The 14,571-nt window shown below is 40.8% G+C and overlaps 1 protein-coding gene across 1 annotated transcript; it reads right to left on the bottom strand.

Moving 5' to 3' along the window:
- Positions 1-2,451: 2,451 nt before the first annotated feature.
- On the bottom strand, positions 2,452-4,162 carry LOC124776767 (2-(3-amino-3-carboxypropyl)histidine synthase subunit 2). Its single transcript, XM_047251906.1, has one exon. It carries the CDS (start codon positions 3,997-3,999, stop codon positions 2,581-2,583), a length of 1,419 nt encoding a protein of 472 aa, XP_047107862.1. The 5' UTR covers positions 4,000-4,162; the 3' UTR covers positions 2,452-2,580.
- Positions 4,163-14,571: the final 10,409 nt, after the last annotated feature.

Raw genomic sequence — 14,571 nt, forward strand, 5'->3', positions numbered from 1 at the left:
GTCTCAAACCTCTTATTTAGGCTGTGCTATAAGGTTTGATTTGGACCCTGATATTGAAAGTAAAATACCTAGTTCCAAGCTGTCAGTGGTGCCATTAGCAGAACACTGGGACATAAAGTACAAAAATAAACTATCATGAAATTCTATAAAGTAATGGCGGTTCCAGTACTATTCTACTAAAGTGAAAGCGGGGTTAAAACAAAGGCTGCAAAAGGAGAGATATGATTAGAAACAAAGATATTAGAACAGAATTAAATATTTTCAGCTTGAATGAAAAAATTCAAAAATACTGTGAAGATTGGAAACACCACCTCATGAGAATTCCAGGTCACGGAATTCCTCAGAAGATCCTGAATTACAAGCCAAGTGGGAAAAAGGTATTAAAAGGGGCATTGGAAGGCCTATAAAAAGATTGATTGTGAGTTTGAAACATGCAACAGCCTAATCCCAGAAAGAATGATGATGATGACGATGAGGTGCATGCAGTAAACATCATGACAATGAATACCACAGTAGGCAGTTCAGTTGGAGTGGTATGAACACCCTTAACAAGAGCAGTCACAGAAGTTGTGATAGACAAATAACGGGATAAGGAAGGCACATGAGAAGAAACTATCGATAACAGAAGAAAAACTTCCAATAAATCAGTGGAAGAATCTAATATAAAGATGTCACAGAAAATAAAGGAAGTCACATAGGGATGAAAGCAACTGGAGTGCTAGGAAACTACAGAGGAATGGTTGCAGGAAAAATGTGAACAAATCGAAAACAAAATGTCTATTGAAAAACAAAACTCAGCGTATAGAAAACTAGTAATAACTTTTGGCGAACTTCAAAGTTAAGGGCTTCAACATAAAGAGACCAAAATGAATTCCACTATCAAATGCAGAGGAGAGAGGAACTAGGTGGAAAGAGTGCAATGAGGTCCTGTAAGAGGGGACGAATTGTCTGCTGATGTGGCAGATGAAGAAATGGGTGTTGGATTTGTAAGATATATGGAACCGAGTATTAGTCAAAGTATGTCACGGGTTCGAAAAGCTTGCAATGAAACAGGGCAGAAAGGATACATAACATTTCTTCCAAATATTTGAAATCATACATTTGGACTTTCAGAAGAACGTAATCCACACAGTTCTGAAGACAGCAGGGATAGACAAAGATGAGAAATATCACAGAATCCGCTTATGCATCTAAGTTGTTGACAAGAATAATACAGTCTAAAACAAAAAAAGATGATGCTCTGTGAAGGAATTATATGAATGGGATGGATATCAGTGGAAGATATCTAAATGTACAAACAAGCAAATGATTACAATTTAAGAAAAATTGGACGATTTATTCAAGTGAAAGAGCTTCGCAAACTGAGTAAGTCAGTAACACACTGGTCCACCTCTGACCCTTATGCGCACAGCTATTTGGCTTGGTACTGATTAACAGAGCTGTTGGATGTCCTCTTGAGGATTATCATGCCATACCGTGTCCAGTTGAAGCTTTAGATCATCATTGGTTGCTCATGTTTGAAATTACATTTAGCTTATGCTGAACATGTGATGTTGACTATTTTTCATTGTGGTGAAAGATAACTGGGGCATTGCTGTCCTACAGAAAAAAAAAAAAAAAAACACGCACTAATTTACTGTAACTGGACAAAACAGTGGTCCAAGAGAACATTTCTTCTTAAGATAATTTTGTGTTACATGCAATGATCACTTATTTTTATGCTGTTTCATGAAAAGTAATCCTTTTTTATTGTAAGGCACCATTATCTCAAAGAACTTTCACCACAAAAAACATCCACCATAGTATAAGCTCGATGTAATTTTAAATGGGAATAGCCATTTGACAATGACCCTATTAGCTGTGAACTGGTAAATGTGCAAGACTTTAAAATTGTCATTTTTATTTTTGATATAAATGAATTGGTCAATTTCAAGACACCAGTCTTGTCTCACTGGAATCAACCACATAATGCTATGACTGGCTAAAAGGGAAATTCAACACTTCTAGAAGTATATTGGAACTCTATAATGAATAAAGACTCTGACCTTCCAGATGAGACAGAAGGTTAGGAGGGAGAGTTCAGTCAAAAGCTCTGTTTCATGGTGCATACTACAAAAAACAGTGTGTAAAGAAACCAAAGGTACTTAAAAATCTTCCACACTTTTTAAACTGTTTTGTTCACATATATAGTTGTCTTTCCTCTGTTTCTGTACAGTTATTCTATTATAAAGATGTACTATGGATGTGTCTAATAAAACATATGTTCACTCTCTTATTTTTCATATCATTCTGAAGACTGCAAAACAAATTCACCAATATACTTGATGGCCAGAAAAGAAACTATACTGACACTTATATCTGACAGGTACCTGTAATGTAATTTATTGGCATACGTTTCAGGAACATATATGAAAGCAGTTCTTACAGAGCAGTAATATTATATCAGTCAAGTCAGGCTGCAAAAGTTTCTTTTAATGACAGAAAATACAAGACATAATATCGGAGTACAGCCTTATGAGCTTTACAGAAAAAATGTGTCCAGCTCACATAGGAGCATTATTTATACAATAAGTCCTTCACTTAAGAGTCAGGCTCATTATCATAACGCATAGGAATACCACTTCTTCCTTTTGAGGCATGCTCCACTTTAGTTTGCCCTAAATTCTGTTCCAGACCCCTCCAGCTTCTACTAGCTAAGAAATGGCTTCCCGATGCACCATGCAAAGAAAGTGCAGTATTACTCTTTAGTGATACCGTACTGGTACCAGAAACTTCGTTCACTGCTTCTTCATCATATTTTTCCATAGTTTGTAAGTGACCTCCTGTAAGAGACACATTTGAAAGATCATACTGTAATCCATCAACTGATGTGTTCATGTCACTGTCATCACACAAGAAATCTTGGAAATTTGTGAGATAAATGTTACTCCATGGCCTGTTAGGATTACATGCAAGCTCAAAATCATATGCTGTAACCAATGGCTTAAAAAATCTTTCATTTGTGAAAGAATTCTCTGGGCAAGCCAAAAGCACAAAGACATCAATCTCTGGGAAATTTGCTAATTTTGGAACATTAGGTTTTCCTACTACTACTATGTAACATTTCTTTCCTCTTTCCTTTGCAATATTCTTAATTCTGTCGATAGCTGTAAGGTACTTTGAAATACCTAAGGTGCCTACTAAAATACCAATTATCCTGGCATCTTTCACTTTCTCGATTAGAAACATCCGTTTCATAAGAAATTTATTGTTGCTGACGTTATGTGCCCTTAAGACATTGGCATCAAATGGATCAAAAATAAAAACTTTTGCACCAGATAGTTCTAAAACTATATTTTGAAACGTCCTTTCATTCTTCCCTAAAAATACAACAGTGTAATCACTAATTACTGTTTCTCTTGGAACACTGAAACACCTGCCACATATAACATTGAATTCTTCTACGTGCACACTGATGTTTAGTGAAGGAATAAGCAAATTACTGTAGTCAGAACACAGTCTCTCTCTTATTCTACTAATACAATGTTCATATGCAACGTCATATAAAAGTATTAAGTTCTCATGTTTCTGGAAATTATTTGTGAATTCACAAACAAACTGTTCAATATCTAATGAATATTTCTCGAAAATATGCAATACTGGTATGCGATCCGTGAGGCTTAAACATGCGTGGCCGAAATGAATGATTGCGTCTGCATTAACATGCTGTGCAGTAACTTCATCAACACAACAGCTACCATAAGATGTATCTCCCAATATAAACACCTGATTATGAGCCAACAACTTTTGAAGTTTTAAAGAGACATCAACGGAATCTGGCAACAGTTTATCTGGAAACTGGAGGCAGATCGTCTTCGCACCAATTTCTCTTATCCATTCTGCACATCTTTCAATTTCGTAAACAGTGTCCACTTCAAATGCAGGAGTTCTTTCACGTAAGACATCAACCTCAATGGTCCTCTCTATGGCAGCCTTTCCGTCACTACTAAACTGTGTCATGCTTGAAGGATGTTTGACATGGCGTGTCAGAATACGAGTCCGCTCTTATAACTGCAAAACCACGTTATCCTCTGCTTAAAAACTTTCACAAACTTTTAAGTGTAACAGCCACCCACAAAAACATAATCGTAAACACACGTGCTCCAAAGTTTACATGGTGTGAGTAAAGTCAAAGTTATTCTTTAATGTGATCGATATTTTTTGAGCAAATATCAAAACAGGCATTGGTATTTTAACAAAGGAAAAAAAAGGAAATTTAATTTACTTTAAAATTAGGAACGGGAAAGTTAATATGAAAATTATCAGGTATCTTCTGTCAGCAGTCGCAAAAACTTTAATATCCAATTCTTCTAGCAATACATCATTACGGTGGATTCACATTTGACGGAACGCCACCGTCACGTCAAAAGATTATCCTCTGCAGTTCAAATGGTCTGGTGGCATTCACACACGCCGTCAACAGAACTTAATCGTCATGCCACGTCAAGATTTATCGGGCAGAATGTGTCAACGGTCCATTGTGCAGCCTACTTGGCGCCAAGTGTTACATTAAGTACACAACGTGAACTAATACGAATGTATACCCCACTGACTGCTATCATATTCATATTTTTCATATTTGTGTGAAATCTTATGGGACTTAACTGCTAAGGTCATCAGTCCCGACTGCTATCACGGAAAGATCTTAATGTGTACTGAGGGACAATACTAAGATAAAGTATTTTATTTTAGACACTGAAGGAATACATTGCAAAATAAAGTTCAATGTGCTCGACTCATGATTTTTCCAGTGGAACAGAGAAAAGAGGAAACCGGGATTAAAGCTGATGCAGCATGCAGAAGTTTAAAATAAGATTCGTAATAAATTAATGAGGAACAGCAGGTAGCAGAAATATACGGAAACATAGTTCAAGTGCACTAAAACGGCCTATCTATACATACCGTAAGCAAACCTACAGCTTCTGTCTAGGTAATACTGGACGTCTAAAACTTGAATTTCTCTTCGTAATTTTTATTTGTAGTTTGCTTAACATGTAAAAAACTATTTTCTAGACATTCAGAAATATTTATGGAACGATGACTCCTCCTCTTCCATCCCTTGTAAGGAGCGTAAAACTCTCCTTCACAATCTCGATTTTTTAACACTTTTGTAACCCAGACTGTTTTTGCTCTCTGTTCCTCATCATCAAGTGCAAGAGCAGTAATTGCAAAGTACTTTAAACTGGATTTCGGCATTTTATGACGATCTACCATGAACTACGAAATTGCGCCTCTGCTGAGCTGTAAAGCCACGACGTTCTTTCGACGTTGACATGTTGTGTAGTGTAAATACTCAGGAAGTTCTCCGACCGTCGACGTTAAAAAACGTGACAGAGATTTCTGGAAAGTGTGAATCCACTTTAAGTCTTACAAATGCAACGTCTTTGAGCGGCCAGGACTGGTGAATTGCGCTACGAATGAGATTTTGACTATACATACAAAGAACTGCTACAATATACTACATAAAGTAACTGAAGTAAAAGTGCAGTGAGACGAGCAGAAACCACTCGTTTATTCAGAATAACAATTACACTGAAGTCACTGTACTTCATGATGGTCCCCTGGACGTTACTAAGAGTGAGACATTGTTCATAATAGTGTGTGTGATCCCCAGGGATGGCAATGTATGATCTGCAACGTGTTCCCATGCTGGCCACAAAGTTGGTAAGCAGTTCTTGTAGCAGAGCATTTCATCTTCCACCAGCGCAATTGAGAGCTGCTGGATGGTCATTTGTGCTTGTTGACAAGCTGCAATATGTTTCTGAAATGTGTCCCACACGTCCTTGATGGGTTTTAAGTTAGGGGAACAGGCAGGACAGTCCATTAGCCGAATATTCACTGATTCCAAGACGTTCTCCAACTGCGCAGTTCGATGCTGTCGCACAATGTCATCCATAAAAATAAAATCTCGGTCGAATGCACCTCAGAAAAGACACACATGGGAAAGGGATACAATGTCACAATAATGTTGGCTGGTGAATATATTGTGTTCGAAGATGGTGAATGTATTGTGTTCAAAGATTTGGAGGTCAATATGCCACGTCATAACACCTAGACCACCAAACTGGTCCTATTCGACAATGTTTGTAGATGCACTATGTATCCTCATACGGCGAGAGGTAGGAGTGCTGTATTGCATCTGAAAAGACAAGCTATTTGCGTTTTGTTTCATACTTATTATTATAACAGGAGAGACAGATATTTTTTGAGGTGATTGTTTTTTTAGGGGAACATCGTAATTATTTATTGTCCATGATGTTTTTAGTCTCCTCATCAGCAGATATATGTATGGATGCAGATAAGGTGGCATCGATCTTGTGGCAGAGTTGTGCAGAAAGCTATTACAGATGGCGTGCGTGGAGCATTACATGGGCAGGTCCCACTGACCCAGGTTTTTAGTTGCTGACGATGATAAGCTGGGCCAGTCAGTTCCTAAACTGAAATCAGCTAACACGTACCTAGCTTTTGCACGTTTGTAGTGGCAGAACAGTTTTATGGCATTCTCATGCCTGTGCAGATACAAAAGTGGCGATGGAGGATGTTCTTATTCATGTGACGCCTTTACTTCCCTTTTAATTGTACTATTTTGTGGCCACCATGGAAACAGAATTTTTACAATGCTGGGAGGAAAAGTTCTACCTCAGGAAGCAACAACAACAGCTGTAGCAGGAGCAGATGCAGGAGCTGCTCAAACAGAATACAGAATTAATCAGCCCTTATGCCACGTTGGCATAGGGCCAGGAACCTTCAGAGAAGCCCTCTCTCATCTGACCCCAGTATCATTCGCCAGTTTCGATAAGCCTGTGGAAAGGTGGGAGAATTACCTGCACCTGTTCTTGCTCCACTGCCAGATAAGTGGTATCCTCAATCCAGCTGATAAGGCTACCATGCTACTGTCCAACAGTATGGGGTTGGACAAAACCATGCAAAATTTAAAGCCCTCTACTGAGTGCAACATTTAACTTTGAGGTGCTCTGTCCATTGCTTGTGCGGTATTTTGAACATCAAACCCATATGATGGTGGCACAGTTGCAGTTACATCAACATCACAAGCACCCCAGGCAATCAAATGTGGTCTGGACGGTCACATTGCAAAGTTTGTCATGCAAGTCTCAGTTTGAGTGTCCCCGGTGTGCTACCTTGTATGCAGACTCACTAATTAGGGATGTGATTGTCAGATTAGCACTCAATCCTAAGGTCAAAACTGGGGTATTGACCTTGGGTTGGGTTGGGTTCATTTGGTGGAAGAAGCCAAACAGCGAGGTCATCGGTCTTGTAAATAGCCTGTTTATATGTTTGTATGTAGGCAGCACTATAGAATGCATTAATATCACTGACAGCACTCTGCACCCTCATTAAGAGACTCTGTGGTTGGACAGACTTGTGGTTAGCAGTTAGCGAGTGGACGGCTTGGACATACGTCCTTCATTGATACTCAGTGTTGGTATGCCATGCATTGTAAAATGAAGATGGATGTAGTTGGTAATGTTTGGGTAGTGGAATTATTTACGTGTTGTGTCTTCCTTTCCATGCTGTGTGGTTCTTTAGTGGATACAGGAGTGGGGAACAGATGCAATTCATGCACAGAGAATTCAGATATTAATTTATTCTACATATAATATCAAATAATAAAAATAATACATCAGTTTGTTGCTACATCTCAAGTATCAGTTCGAAACAGTAGTTTTGAATGTAGAAATTATAAATCTGCCACTCATCAGTACAGTGTCATTTCAGAAGACAACAAGCCCTGGCGACTATGATTGTATGTAAATGTTATTCAACTAACAAACATACAAGATTGGGTCAGTGCATGAATGTTTCAACTTAGGTACACCCACTGCTGGAGCTCTGGAGAGAGGGGATGCTTACATTGCATTGGCATCAGCATAATCGTTCGTGGCAGCGCCCTTGTGCCTCGCTGGTGGCTATAGGAAAAGTGGCTGCATAACTGGCGGTGCTCCTATTTGAAAGTACAATTGATCGTATAGCAGCAGATACCACAGCCTTCCCTGCCCAACTTGGAAGATAGGGGGGGGGGGGGGAGGTGTGTGCCATGGATGGTGATGAGGCTGACTGTTTGGCTGGGGGCAGAGCAGACCAACCTTTGTCCTGACAATGAGTATTGCGAGGGCCAGGGAAACTGCCCCAATAAACCAGATGCAATATGCAGCCAATGGCATAGGTAAGAGCATGGAGGGTGTTGCCGAGGGTGCCAGCAACTAGCCACCAGTCCATGTCCATAGGTGAGGCGACCCGTGGGGTTGGCAGCAGTGGGGATGCAGGTGGGCAGGTAAAGACTTCATTGGTGAGATGTCTGTGAAGGGAGACACCTGCTCAGTAAGCTGTTTATGAGGCTCTATTGGAATGGATGGATGTGGCTCCATCACGGCTCCTGGACGTTGTACAGTGAAGAAATCCGAAATAGTTTGGTCTTTGGCAGGATCACTGAATTCATGGAGCCGTAGCTGATTTTAGTGGCGCTGATGCATGCCTGTGCTGCTGCAATAGTATACTCCAATCTACCACCTGACCTGAGAACAACGCCAGATTCCCACAAATGTGGCTTTTTGTACTCTCTATATTGAACTCTAACGTTTGGGTGAAACATTGTGGTGAAGTCTGAAGATGCAGACGAGTGGTAAGGATGAAGCAAATGCAGCAAAGTCTGGTGGCATCTCTCATGCAAATTCTAACGGCGAAATGTGAGCAGCGAATAAAGTACAATATGAACTCAAAAATTTCATTAAGTCATCTTCTCGTGAAAGTGAAGGTCAAAGTTTTAACATTTGCATCTTGAACAACTGAACGAAACATTTAGCCTCATCATTAGACTGTGGCTAGAATGGTGCCGTCCTGGCATGCTGTATTCCGTTGTTTTCAAAATTGTGCAAATTCCATGGAAGGAAAAGAAGGTCCATTGTCAGAAGCAATTGTTTCTGGGAAGCATTCAAGGCAAAATACAGAAGCGAGCCTTGATAATGCTGGCAGCATTCGTCAAATTCACTGGGATAACAAAAGGGTATTTTCTGAAGGCACCAACGATAATCAACCAACGTATTACTCAGCAGCAGACAAGAAACTCTATATGGAGGCATTGCCATGCAGTATTAGAATGTGGTCAGGAGAACATTTCCTGGCACAGAGCAGCCTTATTGTCCACGCAAGGGCGACATTGTGCCATCACAGATCCTATTTGCTTATCGAAACCAAGATATGTAAAATGTTGATGCATGTATTGGAATCGTCTTTGTATTAATTACAATGTCATTTTGATGTTGTTCTTGAGTCCATTTCAACAATCATCTTCTTGTTTTGGCCATTTTGCATTCGGTCCTCTATTTGCACATTTAGTCTTCTTCACGTTTTTTTAGTTCTTCTTTACTAGTCCACTAATTATGAATGTTTTTTATCTGTTGGTGGAGGTCCGAAATGCCGCTCAACTGCTCTGTTTCCATGCTCTTGTGCATATGCTGTTACTTTCAGTTTATAGCTGATCATATGAGTTTCTTTTTTCCTATTATGAAACTAGCTGCTAACAAACATATTGTACTGTTACTGATAGCACAAATCACTTCCAGTTCAAGTTCACAGGCATCGTAAACTTCAATGACACATCATAGGCTAGATAGTGTTCTGGGTTTGTGATGGTAGGAAGGGAGGGAGAAACTGTTAGCAAGCTTATAACTCCCTGCAACTCATGTTCGTTGCATTGGTGCACTGCTGCTGCCAGTTAAATCCAATGTTGGCAGGCAGAGATTGGGATCCCGCAGCATAGAATATACAACCATTTGTAAGACTAGTGGGGATTTTAAATCAAATTCTAGTCATTTTTATATTCATTTCAAGCGTAAGGCGTACCTGAATTTTGGAAACAATTTATCAAAGAAACAAGTGCGTCTTATAGCCCGTAAAATACGATAAGTCAGTTTTCCAAGAACAGCTTGCAGTGCATGTAAATTCTTAGGAGATGTCAGTTGTTGAATTGCCTACCAATGTTTCGTCCAAGGACGAGCGCCGTTGGCGTTGACGATAAGTCCTAAGTATTCAATCATTGTATTCAAAAAAGAACATTTCTGCAAGTTGCAGTTGAGGCCTACCTCAGTTAAAACTTGGAAAAAACGGACCAAATTTTTAAAATATTGTTTCGGTGTTTGTCCAGAGACAATTACGCCATCAAGATAATTAAAACGAGAAGGCAACTTGATTTACTTGTTAAAGAAATTTTTGAAACAACAAAGGCACACAAGCACTTCCGAAAGATGGGCATTTATATTCAAGCAAGCCAACATCGGCGTTCACAACAGAAGATTTCTTTGTCTCTTGTCCAATGGAAATTGAAGATACGCTTTGCAAGATCACTTTTTGAGAAAAACTGTCCTATTGCTTGGCAGTTCAAAGGTTTCTCTATATGTGGGAATGGGTAGGAATCAATGACTGCCTGTGAATTTACTGTGTGCAAAAAGATGAATATTCCTGTTTGACTTATGAATGGTTGATTTGGGGGAGTGGGCCAAACGGTGAGTTCACCATTCACATCAGAGTAATATGTCTAGGAGAGTTCTAGGACAAATGGCATTTCTGAGTTTAGTTTCCAAGATGTTGACCAAAGGTATAATTTCATAGTTTCTCCCAACCAAAATATTCATTTCCCCCATCTCGAAAAATTAAATTTTACCTAATTACAATGGAAAAAGAAATGAAGATGAAAGCAGAGCAATTTAAAAAACATTGATTTTCAGGAAGCTAAGATACAGAAAGTGGTTATCTGCAAAAAGTTAAAGTCTTTTTTATTTAATGGACTACACAAGAGTTTATTTCTTTTAAGAAACTGTTTAATTTTTATCTTCTATGCAACTGTTTAATATTCTTAAGAAATCGCTTTATCATCTGTTTTTATTTGGATTTAATTTGTAATGGCCATATGGTAATGTTTTAGTTCCATCTTGTAATATAACACATTTTTCACCATCAGAACTTAAAACAATTTTATTGCATTTGATTGTATATAATTCACGTTTAAATGATCTGATAAAATTCGTTTTTCTTTATCGTTCTATTTTGTCATTTAAACAATTTTTATAATCATCAAAAGTAATTTCATTTTTCCCAACAGATTATTAACTCCTTTAGATTTTTTCATATTCTTCATCTCCTTTTGATCTTAAAGTAATGTGTTTTAAATCAATTGTTCCCCAATTTTCATCTTTCATTTTTCCTAAGACTTTCTTATTGTGAAAACCATAAATATCTTTTGGGTTATCACTTGCATCAAATTCGTTTATCATCGATTTCATATCTTTATAGAAATTTTCAGTTTTTATATCGTACAGTAAATGAAACAATATAAAATAAAGCAATATTTTCACCATATTTTGGTTTCATAACATTATAATGAAAATCATACATTTGTGAAATATTTAGAATACTCATTCAAATATAAATTTGTTTGTTGAAGATAATTTTAATTTTTTTCATAAGAACTGCTACTAAATTTTCTGAAAATATAGTAGTATGCTCATAATTTGGCACACACCTTCCCCCATATCTTCCAAGTTGGGCAGGAAAGGCTGTGGTATCTGCTTTTATACGATCAATTGCACTTTCAAATAGGAGCACCACCAGTTATGCAACCGCTTTTCCTATAGCCACCAGTGAGGCACAAGGGCACTGCCACGAACGATTATGCTGATGCCAATGCGATGTAAGCATCCCCTTTCTCCGGAGCTCCAGCAGCGGGTGTACCTAAGTTCAAACATTCATGCACCGACCCAATTTTGTACATTTGTTAGTTGGTTAATATTTACAGACAATCACAGTCACCAGGGCTTGTTATCTTCTGAAATGACACTGTATTGATAAGTGACAGATTTATAATTTCTACATTCAGATCTACTGCTTGGAACTGATACTTTAGATATAGCAACAAATGTAATTAATTACTTTTATTATTTGATATTATATGTAGAATAAACTAATATCTGAAGTCTCTGTTCATGAATGGCATCTGTTCCCCACTCTGGTATGCACTAAAGAACCACACAGCATGCAAAGGAAGACATAACACATAAAACCAGAAGTAAACTTCTTGTGGTGTCACCGCCAGACACCACACTTGCTAGGTGGTAGCTTAAATCGGCCGCGGTCCATTTAGTACATGTCGGACCCGCGTGTCGCCACTGTGTGATCGCAGACAGAGCGCCACCACAAGGCAGGTCTCGAGATACGATATAGCACTCGCCCCAGTTGTACGGACGACTTTGCTAGCGACTACACTGACGAAGCATCGCTCATTAGCCGAGAGACAGTTAGAATAGCCTTCAGCTAAGTCCATGGCTACGACCTAGCAAGGCGCCATTAGCCTTACATAGTTTGATAGTGATCATATGAAATGTCTCATCAAGAATGCTGTATTCACATCAAAGAATAAAAGATAAGTATTCGAGGAGCTGCATACTTTTCTTATGAGAATTCACTACTTATCCTGTTCCAGAATTCACGCCCGTCTGCGTTAGATAGCGTGCATTTAGGCCGCCTCTATCTACAAGGTGTTGGCACATTTGCCAACACATCATTGGCGACGATTTAACGGAAAGGGTCTTGTTCTTTCTAATTGCTTACATTTACTTGTGTCATGGCTTCGCCACAATCTCCAGATGTACTGTCCGAATTTTATCGCTTGCAGAATCAGCAGACGCAGGCGTTATTGGATGCCCTTGGACAGCTCGTCCAGGGTCAACGTGCACTGCAACACGACGCGGCAGCTGCCGCTACACCGCTACCGCAGCCACAACTCGCAGTTGCACCGCCTTTTAGGCCCTACGACTCGGACGTGGAATCCTGGACCGAGTGGTCCCGCCAGTTTGGATTTCATCTCGCCGCTTACAGAATTCAAGGTAACGAGCGGCAGCCTCATTTATTGTCGTGTGTAGGGGTGCAAACGTACCGAATTGTTTCCCCGACGCGACGTAGCAACTCTGTCCTACGAAGAAATTTTGTCGGCATTGGACGCCTATTTCAAGGAAACAGTTAATGTAGTTGCAAAAAGGTATACTTTCTTTCGTACAAAACGTACGGCCGGTCAAACTAATCGGGAGTGGGTTGCAACTTTGCAAGGCCTTACTAGGGAGACTATTGTTTCCGACAATGGCCCACAATTCATGTCCGCAGAATTTCAGTCATTCTGCCAGGCCAATGGTATTCAACATCTGATATCCGCGCCGTTTTCGCCTCAGTCAAACGGTGCCGCTGCACGATTGGTCCGGACTTTCAAGTCACAGATGTTGACGTTGAAAGAGTCGCACTCTCGGGAGGACGCGTTGTTGCTCTTTTTGTCATCGTATCGCTCTCAGCCCCGAGATGGTCGCTCGCCGGCTGAGTTGCTCCATGGTCGTCCTCATCGAACCTTGATGTCTTTGCTGCATCCGCCGCATCAGGTTCCTGTGCAGCGGCAGAATCCTGCTTTTGCTCCAGGCGACGTTGTATTTTATCGCAACTATCGAGGTTCACGGCGTTGGCTCGCAGGGCGCATTCTTCGCTGCCTCGGCCGCGCGATGTATTTGGTTTTGGGGGCCTCTGGTGAGGTGCGTCGGCATCTCAATCAGCTGCGCCTCTGTCGTCGCACGGGTTCTGCCGCTCCCCGTCTGCTTTCAGCGACGGTGCCGTCCGGTCAGCGCCCTGGGGACCCATCTACTGGCTCGCCTCATCCCCAGGTGTTACCGACGATGCCTTCCATTTTGCCCCATGGCGACGCGCCACCGCAGCCGCCGCCGCCGCCTGTTCTCCCGCCGGCGCCGCCCACATTCGCGCACTGTAGGCCGCTCTCTTCAACCCGCGCTCTCTTGCGCCGCGCATTGCACATCATACAGATAGCTCGTAGGGACTCCCCTCTTCCGTAGGGACACAATACACTGCACTTTCGCTGAAAAAAGCAATAATTGTCGTTTCGTAAAAGCGCAAAATTGTCGTACATCCTTCCCTATTCGAATAAAATTCCTCCAAACAGCCAAGATGTTTGATCTTTCCTGTGCTTCCCCACCATTAACCCGTAGTAAAGCTGCAGCACAAGAGGCGGGAATGCCGGCTACTCCCGCCAACATTTCCGTCCCACTGTCCACCTTCTAAGAGGCAGTCGCTCGAAGGACAAGCAGGTTGCAGATCAGCAAGAGCTGATCGCACTGCTGATAGGCAGTGAACACTCACAAACAGCAACACTCACACCACACACACAAGCGCCTGCTGAAAACTCGAAAGATATGCCCTCTCTCTCACCTCTGGCGGCCCAAGCACCGACGGAAACGGAGCCAGAGCCGACGGGGGACACAACTACCACAGAAGACGGACCGTGGTAGGAGGTCGGTCCGCGACGCAAACAGCCGCCAAACACGCAAACAAGTGAGCCCACAAACTCACGAGGCAACCGCCGAGTGCTGTTGCCAACTCCAATTACACCGCAAATTAACAACAACGGCAACACAGGGACCAATACGAACAACCCTGCGACTGCAGCACTCACAAACTCACAAGCAGCTA

This window comes from Schistocerca piceifrons, chromosome 2, assembly GCF_021461385.2.
Source record: "Schistocerca piceifrons isolate TAMUIC-IGC-003096 chromosome 2, iqSchPice1.1, whole genome shotgun sequence".
Lineage (NCBI taxonomy): Eukaryota > Metazoa > Arthropoda > Insecta > Orthoptera > Acrididae > Schistocerca > Schistocerca piceifrons.

Excerpts from the sequence above, each read along its gene's own strand:
- LOC124776767 (XM_047251906.1), bottom strand. The coding sequence starts at position 3,999 with ATGACACAGTTTAGTAGTGACGGAAAGGCTGCCATAGAGAGGACCATT.